We start from the raw sequence: 15,298 nt of genomic DNA on the forward strand, positions 1-15,298 counted from the left end.
TCAGGTCCACAGCTTCATCCTATATCCCTATCTCAGTTTATAAGTGAATCTTTGTCACTTTCTATGCATTCCTAGCTTAATTATTCTATCAACATTCTTTACAAAAGAGGATAGCCTTGCTTTCTTAACCCTTGAAACACATTTAGCATCCAATCTTGCATTGTGTGGGATTGGATCTTGTGGGTTTCAAACCCTCTTTTGAATGTAAAGTCTCTCCCCTAAGTGAAAACCATCAACCCTAGTGAATCTCCCTTCTCTCTCCTTGGAGTTGGAAGAGGTGAGAGCAACTAGGGTTCGATCGCGATTTTTCGCTTTACATTTTGGTGAACCTGACGTGAACATCCTTTCTGATTATTCATAGTTAGATCTGAAAATTGGATTCCTTGATTACATTTCCATGTTTGATCTTTGGCAAAATTTTAGAGGTTAATTGCATAAAAACCCTAAATTTCCTTTTTAAGTAATTAAACTTGTGAAATGTTTAATTATTAATGCTTGTTTCAGATCTACCCTTCTATTACAAATTATCAATTCATATCTATGCTTTAATTTTGAAAATTAAGTGGTTAAGTGTCAAAACCCTAATTTTTAAAACCCTCTTGATTCAACCTTTGTTCGACAATTTCACTAATCAAAACATCTCCAAATCAGCTGTAACTTTGGATTCCGCAATAAAATCACAATATCTTTCATCCCTGAAAATTTGGAAAAAAGTTGCGAGGACCGTGTGCACTCCGAGCGCCATCGTCCCCGACATTTTCTCCGAAATTTCGGGAGCTAGATCTTACTGTATTTTCCTGCTAAAATCTAGAATTTTGGCTGGTTTTATCAATTATAACACTTTCAAAATTACAGTCAAAGTTGGTCTAGGGATTGCTTGGATTAACGCTTCTAATCATTCAAAAATTGTTGAAATTGAAATTTGTGTCAAAATTGTGTTTCTTACAGTCCTAAGTCTGAAAAGTGTGTTAACATTCATTCGAAATTTCAGTGCTTTATTCAAATTCTTGCAATTTGTGACTTTTGAAATTAAGTGCTTAATTACAACAACTTTAATTTCTGCTTTCAAAATTGAATTTTGCGTGAAATTGAGTCAATTTTTAAATTTCAAAACTTGCATTGCTCTTGACATTCGCTCTAAAATCATAACAATCAAAATTTTCTCTCCCTCTCTAGTGCATGAGTTATACAACAATAAGCCCTACTTACACTATTCCCGTTAGACGAAGCCGTAGAATTAAGTCTTTCCGAGGTTTAACTACTGAGGAGATGGAACCTAATTTGAATAGCCTTTTTAACGAGGACATGGGTAATTCCTCTAATCCTCCTAATGATGGAGAAGCTCTCCATGAGGTTTCTGAAGAACAACTTTCGAAATTGGATAACCAATTTGACGATTTTCGATAATGGATGTCTCAAGAATACCCCGATAGTCAAGCTCTTCCTTTAATTGAGGGTCTAAAACATATGCTTCAAAGTGATAAGAATGGAATTGATATTTTGCGTGGTATTGCACACATTGTGGATTCGAATGTGATGCCTATGAAGAGTTGTGCTGAAAATTTGGGTTATACACAACCTCCTACTCAAGTCAATCATTCTATTCCTTTGATGACTTCTATTGCTAGCGTACCTACCTTTACATCAAACATAATGGCTACTTCTACACAAGACATTCCTCCTATGATCACCAGTCATGGCGGCAACCTTTCTTCTTCAATTAACCCTCTTCCTTCATTTAATCTGACTTCTTCATTCATTCCTTCAATGAGTTCCTATTATATCACCACAAATGAACATGACGCAAGGGGGCAATTTGTTTAACCATTCCATTCCTCCTTGTAGTGTTCCTCCTGTCCAATCATCTCATATGACTAATTATCATAGAGTCCCACCACCTTACTCTTTACCTTCTTTCAATAACATAACACCTCCATCACAATCTAACACGTCTAATATGAACTCTTCGACTAAAGCGACCATTAACAATCTTGCACAAACTGTCTCTTCTTTATAGCAACAAATTGCCTCTATGAATCAATCTAAGTTTAGTGTGCCCACATTTGATGTTGCGAGTCCACTTTCTCTTGACATTGTTCGAGCTATTCCCCCTAAACATGTTGAAATTCCGCATTTGGAGCTTTATAATGGTAAGGGTGATCCTCTAACACATGTTAAGACCTTTCAAACAATATGTACTGATTTTGCTTATGACCAAAGGTTGCTTGCAAAATTGTTTACTAGAACATTAAGAGACAAAGCCCTACAATGGTATTGCTCGTTGCCTTCCTATTCTATTACTTCTTTTGAACAACTTGCAAATGCTTTCATTCAACAATTTCAAAACAATATAAGTCCTAAAGTTACTTTGATTGATTTAATGTATTGTAAACAAGGTGTTAAAGAAAAAGTGACTGATTTCATTGGTAGATATAAGCATTTGTATGCTCAAATTTCTTTTCCAGTGCCTGAAAATGATATTCAAAGAATCTTTATTTCTAATTTACAAAAAGATATTCGAGATAAACTTCTGTTTTCTGAGTTTACTTCTTTCCAACAGTTGTGTGCAACTCTTCACAATTATCAACTGACTGTGAGTCAAATGGAACAATCACATCCTATGGCTCCGAGTGATAAGGGTGATAGCAGTCAACAACCATTTGGGAAGTTTAAACCGAACAGAGATTCCATCAAATTCAATGAAAACATCATCAACAACAATGTGAATGCAGCATCAGGTGTGCCTCCTATTTCTAAATTTTTCAAGAAAGAAAGAAAGTATACTCCTTTGAATGAATCATTGCATAGTATTATGAATAAGTTATTGGAACAAAATGTGCTTACTCTTCCTCCTATAAGGCAAATTGATCCTGCAAAGATTACTTCACCTTATTTTGATAACAAAGCTTTTTGTCAATTTCATCGTCAGCCTGGGCATGATACTGAAAAATGTTTTTCTTTAAAGGGTAAAATTCAAGATTTGATTGATAATAATACTATTTCTATTTCTGGAGTGAATGATAAAGGCAATACATCTGTAGCTCCTCCTAATCAAAATCTTCAGATTTTCACTGATCCATTACCTTCTCATACCTCTAATGCAATTGAGGCTAATGATTCCTCTCTCTCATCTGATGGTCTTGTGTCTATGACTCCGAATGTAATTAACTTGGTAGAGCAGCAAGAAAACCCTAAAGAACCTTCCATCACATTTGATTCCAGTGAAACCATTAGGGCACCTGATGGTACTTTATACATAGTTGCAAAAGTCAAGAATACACCTTGCTGTGGAGTGCTTATTGATCCTTCGTGCATGATTAATGTTATTACTGAAGAATTTCTTTTTACTTTGCAATTGAATCATGTGATATATGACAAAACAGATGTGATTGTGAAACTATTTGATGCATTTTCTTCTCCTGCAATTGGTTCTATTACATTGCCTATTGAGGTCCATAACAAATCCCTTGATGTGAACTTTGCTATTATTCCTTCATCCGAACAATTTTGTGTGAAGCTTGGCTATCCTTGGCTATCTTCCATGAAAGCTATTGCTTCTCCTATTCATAAGTGTTTGAAATTTCCCCATAACGGTGAAGTTGTTACTGTCAATCATAGTCTCTTTAAACCAGCTGAAAGAACTTCTAGCGTTCCTATTGATTACTTTTGGCCTAAACAATTCCAATCTCTTCCTCTGCGAAGTGATCATCTTTTCAAATCTTATCAAAAGTGGAAAAAAGATATGATCCTATCTCTAAGTGAACCTAGAACACCCAAACTTGACATTCCTATCATTCTTGAGAAGGAAGTTCTTCCTTTGAAAGATAAAACTAATGTCTTTCCTCAAGAAGATTCCCAACCCGTTCCCATGGATGTGATTATGTCTATGCCTAATAAACCTTCTAAGAGTAGACCTATACCTCCTCGTCATGATGGACTTGGTCTTCTTCCTAAACCAAATATTCCTCCTTTGTATGGAGCAGTCCCTCCTCCTTCTTTTTATAGAGAGAAGAGACCTTCTTCTTCTCCTATTATCTAGCCTAAGAGACCACAACCTAAACACCCAAGTGATAAGGATGAGAACATTCCTCCTCCTCAATCTTCTCCACTTCCTACTAAGACTAGATGAAATCATTCTGCACATGAACGCCGACGAAAGCGTCATCTTAGAGCTCAAGCAGCTGCTTCTCAAACTTTGCAATCTCCAAAAACACCTTCAACAAGGATTATTCCATTTTCTCCAAAATCTCCAAAACAAAAGATGAATGATGGTCTTGACCCTGTGCGAGTTAAAGATCCTATTTTTATAAATCTTGATGATGATATAGATGAAAATGTTATTCATGATGAAAATGCTACTTCTCCTGTTCATTCTGATAGTGAGTATGAACTTGTTGATATTGATAACCATTTATCTAACAAATTTTCTAAAGCACTTATCCTAGCTCCTAGACAAGAACACCGTGGCTTGGGATATGAACATAGCCCTTGTTTGGATCTTGTGATAGCTCCATCTGCTGTGTTGAATGTTCCTCCTCTAGCGTGTTCCTTGCCTTCCCGAAACATTGATCAGTAAGATCGGGGGGTAGATGATGTGCTAGACTAGTTTCATTAGCATAGCAGATTCTCTCCTCGTCTCTTGTGTTACTTCTTCTATATGTTATTCTCATTCTTCTATTTGTTGTCCTTAGTGTTGTCTAGTTGAGGACGATGCAAAGCATTGAGATCTCTTTTGGTCTCTCTCATGATGACTCAAAAGACACATGTGTTCCCTTCTTCTAGGTGACCTTCCTTGATTGGGGAATGAAGAACAATTATGCATACATACATATATATACATGAATTATCATACAGCATACTGACCCCGAGGAAAGCAAAGTCACCTTGTGCTTTGTGTTTTGTGTCTATTATCCTTGGGCTTATCTCACAATTGGGGGCTAAATCCTTGTGATAACGTGCTCCTTTCTCATTTCTTATATGTATCACTACCTTAAAGCAATCACCCCCGGTGAGGCATGTGCGATCGCTTTAACGTAGGGGGGCATACATCACGTTCATATCTTTTCAAGATACTTGAAAATTTCTTGACAAATTTAGCTTTGCCTTGAAAATTGTTGATATCTTTCTTGCATGACTCATAGTGAGGGAACCTTACTATTGACAGTCATGGTTCTCCCTCGTGATCTTCCCTTTTACTTTGTCAATCGAAGTCGTAAGATCCTTAGTCCACTAGGGGCTTGGTGTGTCTTGCCTCCTTGATGTGGTGAAAGTCTTTCAATATTGTTTCCTTGTACTTTACCGGAAGTATGAGCATACATACTCCCGCTAAAGTGGGGGCTAAATTTAGCGTCCTAAAATTGTGACACTTGCAATTTCGACTGCATTTCGGTCTTCACGATGGCGACGCAACACGGAACCTGAATGGAAACCCCGAAACTTGCTCATGACACCAAAAACTGCATTTTCTTGCACCCTGGCCTGAACCTCCTTTGCACCCTGCTGTCCCGGGAGGTGGGACCAGAGTGCCCTGGTCCCCCAGGACCATGGCACCCAGTGCCCTGGTCCCTGGGTCCTATTTTGGGCCTGGTCTCTTTTGGACTTCGGGTCTTTATGTTTGCAAATTGGAAAATTGTCTTTCTTGGTCAGCCTAAGGTCGGGAAAATCAGTCTATCAGCCCTAAATGACAAGTATATAAACTACATTTTCGTCTTTCATTCGACATGATGGAAAAAGCGTGGAAATTATACTCAAGCATTCAAGCATTCAAGCATTCCTTCAAGCAATTGATCATTTCAAGTCTCCATTCAAGGCTAAGTGTTGCATTCAAGACAAGGATTCAACCATTGAAGAGGAGATCACTTACTACATACTACTACAACATACAACATACAACATCTATACCTTCGCACATAAGGATACAAACATCCTTACAACAAGGTATTAGTACTTGTTTTACATTACAGACATTTACATTTACAGCATTGCTCATTTCTTGGTTAATTCCAAAACCGGGGTTTGACCTAAAGGCAAACCCCTAATCCCTAACCCCCCAATCGTCTTTGCTTTTCTATGTGTAGGTTGCAGGTACGCGGCTGAAATTGAAGATCTGGAATCCTTGTGCAGAGACGAACAGATCCCCCTTCGTTTCGCGGATTTTTCGGAGGACCGTGGCGCTGGGGCGCCATCGTCTCGACAACTTTTGCTCAAATTTGCAGGACAGTGCCGTATCGACATTTTACTGCTAATTCCAGGTCCGCAGCTTCATCCTATATCCCTATCTCAGTTTATAAGCGAATCTTTGTCACTTTCTATGCATTCCTAGCTTAATTCTTCTATCAACATTCTTTACAAAAGAGGGTAGCCTTGCTTTCTTAACCCTTGAAACACATTTAGCATCCAATCTTGCATTGTGTGGGATTGGATCTTGTGGGTTTCAACCCCTCTTTTGAATGTAAAGTCTCTCCCCTAAGTGAAAACCATCAACACTAGTGAATCTCCCTTCTCTCTCCTTGGAGTTGGAAGAGGGGAGAGCAACTAGGGTTCGATCGCGATTTTCCGCTTTACATCAGCTATGCCCATTTACCAGCTCTCCTGTCAACATTTATCTTCTTCTAAACTTCCAAAGCTCAACAAGCATCTCAGGACTTTCTTTTGGCAAGGTGCTAATGACAATCGTAAAATATCACTCATATCCTAGGACAAGATATGCAAACCTAAAGAAGAAGGTGGAATTGGCATTAAAAACCTTCATGATCAGGGCAAAGCCTTGGGTGCCAAGTTGGTTTGGAGGATGTTTAGTAGCCCCCACCTCAAATGGGCTCACTTACTGCACTAAAAATACCTTAATGGAGGGAATCCTATCCAAAAATTCAGAGAAACCAACCCTCCCAGAGGGTCCTACTTATGGAATTTTATGTTAGATTGTAGGAGGATTATCTCAGATAGACTTACTTGGAACCTGGGGTCCGGGGATAAAGGTCTTTTCTAGTCGGATTCATGGGGTGGATATAAGGCTATTGATAATATCCATAACTTTGGTGCTACTCGTATCCTTCTTGAATCTCATAGAGGACCCCTGTTAAACAACTATATCTCCCCTTCAGAGGATGGGGCTGGTTGGTAGTGGGTCGAGAAGGAATATGAGGATATCCCGGTAAGGGATAAACAAAAAATTATGGCAATTCTTGAATCAAGGAACATTGCCTTAGGTTAGAATGAGGGCAAGCTCATCTAGGATGGCTCCCTAAGAGGAGAATACAACTCCAAGGATGGGTACTCTCTCATCTCCAAATCATTTTTAAGACCTATGACTGAGCTTCCCTTGAAACTTTGCTGGGATAAATACTGTTTTCCTAAGGCAGGTATCTTCTCCTGGCTTGCGGCTTAGAACAAGCTCCTAACTACGGACAAATTTATAAGAATGGGGTATGAGGGCCCTAGTAGATGTCCTATTTGCGAGGCAGATCAGGAAGACACCAATCATATCCTCCTTAATTGCCCCTTTGCTCACAAATGTTGGATCTGGTTCACCAAGAAACTTGAATGATCTGCGGCCTTCCCCCACACAGTCTTTGGAATGCTCAAGGCATGGCCTCTCCTCAGGCATGGTTGTCTCTTTGAAGGTTTATGGACAACTCTTCCTTCTTCCATTATGTGGGAACTATGGAAGGAGAGAAATAGACATCTCTTTAAGAATGAAAAACTAGAGGTTCCCAAAATTATTAACAGGATAGAGTCAGCTATCACTGAGCTCATGAACAACTGACTGTCATCAGGCACTTTGAAGAATGCCTCTATCTCTTATTGGGATGAAAATATGATAAAACATTGGGAAGGCTTACCCTTTCCTCCCTTTGTAGGAGATGGTCCTATTTATAGTCTTCGATCAAGGGATGCATGCAGGTGGCAGCCCCTAGGCGATGGTTGGGTGAAGCTCAACTTTGATGGGGCATCCCGTGGCAACCTAGGGCAAGCAGGGATAGGATGTGTTGTTCATAATTGGGAAGGAAAGGAACTAACGACCCTTGCCTCTCTGGTTGGCATCAACACCAACAATTGGGCAGAACTTATGGCCCTTGTGGAGGGTCTGCATTTATGTAGGAAACTAGGAGTTAAGAACTTGGAAATTGAAGGAGATTTGGCTATAATTGTCAATGCTCTAAGGAAAGGTAGTATGCCTAATTGGAGACTAAATACTTTGCTGTCAAAAGCTCTTGACGTATGCAGAGATTTTGATAGGTTCACAATTAATCATATTTATAGGGAGGGCAATAAAAGAGTGGATGAGTTGGCCAACTTGGGAGCTGATGGCATCAATCTCCCATCTATGCCAACTTAAGGCAACCCCCTCCTTTGTTTTCATGTCCTAGGTGGTTGTTAGCATGTTTCTCCTTTCATCTCCTTATGTTTCTCTTTCCCAGACTCTATTTTAACCCCCTTATTTATTCCTCTTCTTGCCTCCTGTATTTACATGATTTCTTTTAACAACAGGGGGCTTTTATAATTTAACTTCACTGATAATCCTTCTTTCATCGAAATACTGTATACGGTCACTATGGCTATTTCCTCACCGATACCTATCTGATATCGAGTGGGTTATTATGTTGAAGAAACCGCGGGCTTCAGTGACCTCCTTTATTTTTTCCACCATAACACTTCTTCCATCGAAATCATCATGCTCTATTGGTGAATGGAACTATTGTCCCACCGAAGCCTTTCTTTATCCTCCCTTATCATCTTCCACCGATATAGTCACATCAGTGAAACCATGCATATTGGAGGCATGCCTTTTAGCTTTCTCAAAACCTATTTCCTCATCGGTATCTTTTATCGATGTAGCTTCCTTTTGTCTGATCGACATTATTCTTTTGATGAGAAAATTCCTCTCGGTGAGGTCTTTTTATGTTACACCGATGGTATTATCTCCTTGAAGACCTTTTCCCATCGATGAAAACCATCTCCGCCTTCCTCGATATCTTCTGTCAATGGAATTACTATCCTCAATGAGTCTTTTCAGAAGTTCATCAGTGCTTCCTTTCATTGATGGCCCTTCTATATCGATGAGACATCGTTGGGTCTCATCGATATTTTTTGAACCCGGATATCTTAATAGGATGCTATTTCACATGCTTGATGACTTATGGGCTACCATGGTATTAATGAATATGATGATTTCTTTGAACAATAGCGGGCTTTTATAATTTAACTCCACAGATAATCCTTTAGTTTTGGATACGTATTAGCCTCCTCGAAACCTATTTCCTCATCGATATCCTTTATCGATGTAGCTTCCTTTTGTCTGATCGACATTATTCTTTCGATGAGAACATTCCTCTCGGTGAGGTCTTTTTATGTTACACCGATGGTATTATCTCCTCAAAGTCCTTTTTCTGTCAATGAAAACCATCTTCGTTTTGCTTGATATCTTCTGTCGATGGAATTACTATCTTCAGTGAGTCTTTTCTGAAGTTCATCGATGCTTCCTTTCATCGCTGGCCCTTCTATATCGATGAGACATCGTTGGGTCTCATCGATATTATTTGAACCTAGATATCTTAATAGGATGCTATTACACTCACTTGATGACTTGTGGGCCACCATGGTATTAATGAAAATGATGATTTCTTTTAACAATAGGGGGATTTTATAATTTTTATGTCGAAGAAACTGCGGGCTTCGGTGACCACCTTTATTTTTTCCACCAAAATACTTCTTCCATCGAAATCATCATGCCTTGACGGTGAATGGATCTAGTGTCTCACCGAAGCCTCTCTTTACCCTCACTTATCATCTTCCATCGATAAAGTTCCATCGGTGAAACCATGCATATCAGAGGCATGCCTTTTAGCCTCCTCGAAACCTACTTCCTCATCGATATCTTTTATCAATGTAGCCTCCTTTTTGTCTGATCGACATTATTCTTTCGATGAGAACATTCCTTTCGGTGAGTCCCTTTTATGTTACACCAATTGTTTTATCTCCTCGTACACCTTTTCCCGTCGATGAAAACCATCTCTGGTTTCCTCGATATCTTTTTTTGATGGAATTTTTGTCTTCGATGAGTCTTTTCTGAAGTTCATTGGCACTTCCTTTCTTTGATGACCCTTCTATATCGATGAAGACATCGTTGGGTCTCATCGATATTTTTTTGAACCTGGATATCTTAATAGGTTACTATTACACCTGCTTGATGACTTATGGGATACCATGGTATTAATAAAAATGATGATTTCTTTTGGTGAGTCCTTTTTATGTTACACCGATGGTATTATCTGCTCGAAGACCTTTTCCTATCGATGAAAACCATCTACAATTTCCTCAATATCTTCTGTCGATGGAATTACAATCTTTGATGAGTGTTTTCTAAAGCTCATCAGTGCTTCCTTTTATCGATGGCCCTTCTATATCGATGAGACATCGTTGGGTCTCATCGATATTATTTGAACCCACATATCTTAATAGGATGCTATTACACCCGCTTGATGACTTGCGGGCTACCATGGTATTAATGAAAATGATGATTTCTTTTAACAATAGGAGGCTTTTATAATTTTATGTCGAAGAAACCATGGGCTTCGGTGACCTCCTTTAGTTTTTTCCACCGAAACACTTCTTCCATCAAAATCATCATGCCCTATCGGTGAATGGATCTAGTGTCTCACCGAAGCCACTCTTTATCCTCCCTTATCATATTCCATCGATAAAGTCGCATTGGTGAAACCATGTGTATCGGAGGCATGCCTTTTAGCCTCCTCGAAACCTATTTCCTCATCGATATCTTTTATCGATGTAGCCTCCTTTTGTCTGATCGACATTATTCTTTCGATGAGAACATTCCTTTCGGTGAGTCATTTTTATGTTACATCGATGGTTTTATCTCCTCATAGACCTTTTCCCATCGATAAAAACCATCTCCACTTTCCTCGATATCTTTTGTCGATGGAATTTCTGTCTTCAATGAGTCTTTTCTGAAGTTCATCGATGCTTCCTTTCTTCGATGGCCCTTCTATATCAATGAAGACATCATTGGGTCTCATCGATATTTTTTGAACCCAGATATCTTAATAGGTTACTATTACTCCCGCTTGATGACTTATGGGCTACGATGGTATTAATAAAAATGATGATTTCTTTCGGTGAGTCCTTTTTATGTTACATCGATGGTATTATCTCCTCAAAGACCTTTTTCGGTCAATGAAAACCATCTCTACTTTCCTTGTTATCTTTTGTCGATGGAATTACTATCTTTGGTGAGTCTTTTCTGAAGTTCATCGCCACTCTGCTAGGATAAGCTTTAAGACTAGAAGGAGGCAATACCTTACATTAATGAGCATAGGTATATAAACATGCTGGCATATCTTGCTCCCGGATATATGTGATCATGGATGTATAGCTATTATTATTGATGTAGATATTGCCTTCTTTTAGGACTAACACTTACCTAGCTATCCTCATCTCTATTTTACCTTTTCGGTCTCCTATATTCTTGATGTTTTGTCTCAAGTTCTGTTCTTTAGAAGCTTTTAGGATTTAATGTCTCTAGGATGCTTATCTTAGCTTCGTAATCTTGTTAAGTTGTGTATTTTCTTTAAGATGGTAGCTCCCCACAATCTCTTTGTAGGAATACTTATGGAATTTGCCTCATTAATATGTATTGAGTTTATGTTCTCCAATGGGTAATCACTCTCGCATTATGTTTCTAGAGATTTTTTGAGACTAATATTTTGCGCTGTGTATCCTAATAGGGCGACCATCCAGGTAGGTATGATATATTGTATAAGTTGACCTATTCGGTTTTGCTTTTCCTAACATTCTGGTGAGAGATTTTCTCAAGATTTTGTGCAGGATATGGAGCAGAGCATGCTTAACCCTATGTTTCAGGAATAGCAAGAACTGTTGCTCACAAATGGCAGCATCACCCCAAGAAAGGGGCAATTTGTTGCTCAACTTTACACAGAGGATTTCTACATACAATCCTCATTATTGTGGACAAGTTCCCTTTGTGATCTTTCTTTTCCATTTTGTATCATTCTTAATTTTTTCTGATCCTTGTGGGATCTGGGCTGGACAAGAGATTTTCTTCTCTCCATTCTTTCCTACCGGTGCCCACACCGAATGGAGGTGCAAACGTAATTCTCTATTTTTTAAAATTAATAAAATTCTTTGGCCTCGGCCTTTTATCGATCAAAAAATAATAATAATAATAATAATAATAATAATAATAAATTTTAAAAAAAATTAAAAAAAAGTATAATAATAATAATAATAATAATAATAATAATAATAATAATAATAACAGTAGCAGGAGCAGGAGCAGGAGCAGAAGCAGGAGCAGTAGCAGTAGCGGTAGTAGTAGTAGTAGTAGTTGTTCTTCTTCATGTAAGAATATAACACTTAAAAGAATTATAACATTTAGAATACTCCCATCAAAACCAGCTTAAAACATAATGAAAAATCAGCAGTAGTAGTAGCTATTCTTTAAAATTTTCAAACAATGTTCATCATCCCAATCATGCAAAATCCTCCGTAAACCAAAAAAAATATTGAAAAAATAAATTATTGTTTAAAAAATAAATTTTCATTAAATAAAATAAAATATTTTAAAATACCACTGTACCTTCATGAAAACTGCATCTGCTGATGGCATTTGGTCAAACATATTACCCTCCACATGCTCTACTCCTGAAATTTCAAATCTCTATGAGAAAATGAACTTGATTTAACATTTGCCACATTAATAATATTTGAAATAATGATGTTATTAATTATTGTAACCTATCTCAAGCAGAACATTCTTCCTAGATCAAGCACAACCTAAGATCTGCATGCAGATTATAAAGAAAACAACTTAAACATAAAAAATTAACCATTAACCATTAACTATGTTTTTTACTCGAAGGATAAATCATGAAATCTTATACAATAAAATCTAAAAACTAAATAATAATTATAATACACTGTGTCTCTCTTAATAAGAAACTGTTGGTTACAGACCTTTTGCTGGAGCAGCAGTCCTTACAACATGAGGAAGGTCGAAATTGATGCCATGAATATGGGGATATTCCTTAACAATTGTAGATATTGCAGAACCTTCTCCTCCTCCAACATCCACCACACTCTTGAAGCTCTTAAACCCATCATACACCTTACACACAGAAGCCATTACAGAGCTTGTCTGAGCAGTCATGGCATCATTGAACATTCTATTTGCCTCAGGATTCTTGCTGTTGTACTCGAAAATACTCATCCCATTGGCCTTCCTGAATGCTTGGCAGCCATCTATGACATTATCATGAAGATACTGATAACCTTGTGTCATAATATTCTGATTCAAGAACAATAGAGTGGGTGCACAAGACTGTTGCGGCTCACAAGACTGTGGGCTGCTGTAAGAAATATTTCATAGAGCTGGAGATGTGCTTCCATGGAAGACTCTACGGAAGGCATTTTTGTCTGATCAATTGTAAACTTGACAGAGGAAGGCATATATGTCTGATGTACAAACAATTGTCGTCAATTTATAGAAAAATCGTTGATGTTCTAGAGACGAAGGGAGCCGTGAAATGTTGGTTATTCTTAGATATTGAAATGTGTTCAACGGAATGTCGTCTGAGATGATGTTTACGAGTACCCAATTGTCAAAGTTTTTTTTGCATGTTTCGCTTGGTGTGATATATTCAAACTAGCCATTGATGTAGTCATATATTTAAACTAGCCATTATGTTTTTTTATGCATGAAGGTGGTCTGGTTCTCTTGTCCTTTGTGTGATATTAAGACCAGCCATTAATGTGTCGTATATTCAAACTAGCAATTAAGTTTTTTATGCATGAAGATGGTCTGGTTCACTTGTCCTTTGCGTGATATATTCAAACTTGCCATCACAATCCTAGACTTTGATTCCAAAGAAGATTATACAGCTTGCGTGTATTGTCATCCTTCGCTAATTAAAGAATAGACATAAATTACACATATACTCCCATCTTTTGCTACTGTCAACTCTTCTAATGTTGAAGACCGACAAAATCCGTACACATTTCAAAGTGTAGTCTAATACCTGTTTAAAGATGTTTCAATAACCATTCACTTAAAATTGCCAATACTTATGCTCAAATACCCTAGTAGTCACACGCTATGGGTACCAAGAAAGGTGCACAAATGGACCAATTATGGTCCAAAAATGCTAAAATATGGTCGGCTATTGGTACATGTGAAATTTTTTAATGGCCTTTTAGTTTTTTTTTGTGGTTTCTTTAAAGTTAGTAATTGGGCATTGAGTGTGCAAGGATTGTTCAGTTATTGGAATGGTAACAGTTGCTCGTTCTTTTCCCCTATATCAATGTTTTCTTGAATTTGTGCTATTATATTTTTAGGTCTATTAGAAACGTAACTAAAATTTATTTATTCAAAACTATTAATAATTTTACAACTTATCTAGGGGAAGCGTACTAGTGGTCAATAAAGTTGATTTCACACAACATAGATTCTAAATGGTACATCAGATTTTGATGATTTTTTTGTTGTCTTCGTATGCAACTTAACTGCTTATAGCTATTGTTTTGGCTTCTAAGTAGTTACAACTAATGCTATGGGATTCATTATGCATGCAATGGTAAAAAAAGTGGTCAATAGGCCCTTGGTCTACTGGTGAAGTTGAATGGCTCCAAATGAGCCCACCAGGGATCAAGTCTTACTGAGTGCAAGACTTCGATGTCATAAGGGATGAGGCCAGGATCGTGCCCCGGGCCAATTTGGCGGAATGGATACCCCTCAATCCTTGGCTCTTAGCCGAAGAGGTTCAACCAATTGGCTTGTGCCCCCATACCAGGTAGCAAAAATTACTTTGTGACGACCCTTGCTAGGCTGGTAGCTCGCGGGCTTCATGCCCATGCTGGGTTGTCATGCTCACAGGTCTAGACCTCCATAAAAAAAAAAAGTGGTCATTTCAAACTGTTCCCAAATACCTACTTAAAGATGCCCCAATAATTGTGCACTACAACCACCTCAATAATGGCCAATACTTATGCACCAATACCCCAATAGTCATGCATTATAGGTACGAATAAAGTTGCCCAACTCCTCAAATTAAACTCCAAAAATTCTAACTACTCGAGGTAAATTGGGTGGCTATTGGTACATGTGAAATTTATTAATGGGCTTTTAGTTATCATTTTTTTGGTTTCTTTAAAGTTAACAATTGGGGGGGTTGGGTGAGCAAGGAGTGAACAATAATTGGAACATGGACAATAATTGATGTTCTTCACATATATTTGATGAATAATGATGAACTACTAAGGTCCT

The 15,298-nt window shown here is 37.9% G+C and overlaps 1 protein-coding gene across 1 annotated transcript; it reads right to left on the minus strand.

Annotated features, from left to right (window-relative positions):
- Positions 1–12,411: 12,411 nt before the first annotated feature.
- LOC131874865 (caffeic acid 3-O-methyltransferase-like) lies at positions 12,412–14,887 on the minus strand. Its single transcript, XM_059218793.1, has 5 exons — positions 14,840–14,887; positions 13,372–13,491; positions 12,994–13,324; positions 12,617–12,681; positions 12,412–12,435 (listed from the first exon to the last, which is right to left on the minus strand). The coding sequence occupies exons 1-5, from the start codon at positions 14,885–14,887 to the stop codon at positions 12,412–12,414; spliced, it is 588 nt and encodes a 195-aa protein (XP_059074776.1).
- Positions 14,888–15,298: the final 411 nt, after the last annotated feature.

Source organism: Cryptomeria japonica, chromosome 4 (genome assembly GCF_030272615.1).
Source record: "Cryptomeria japonica chromosome 4, Sugi_1.0, whole genome shotgun sequence".
Classification (NCBI taxonomy): Eukaryota; Viridiplantae; Streptophyta; class Pinopsida; order Cupressales; family Cupressaceae; genus Cryptomeria; species Cryptomeria japonica.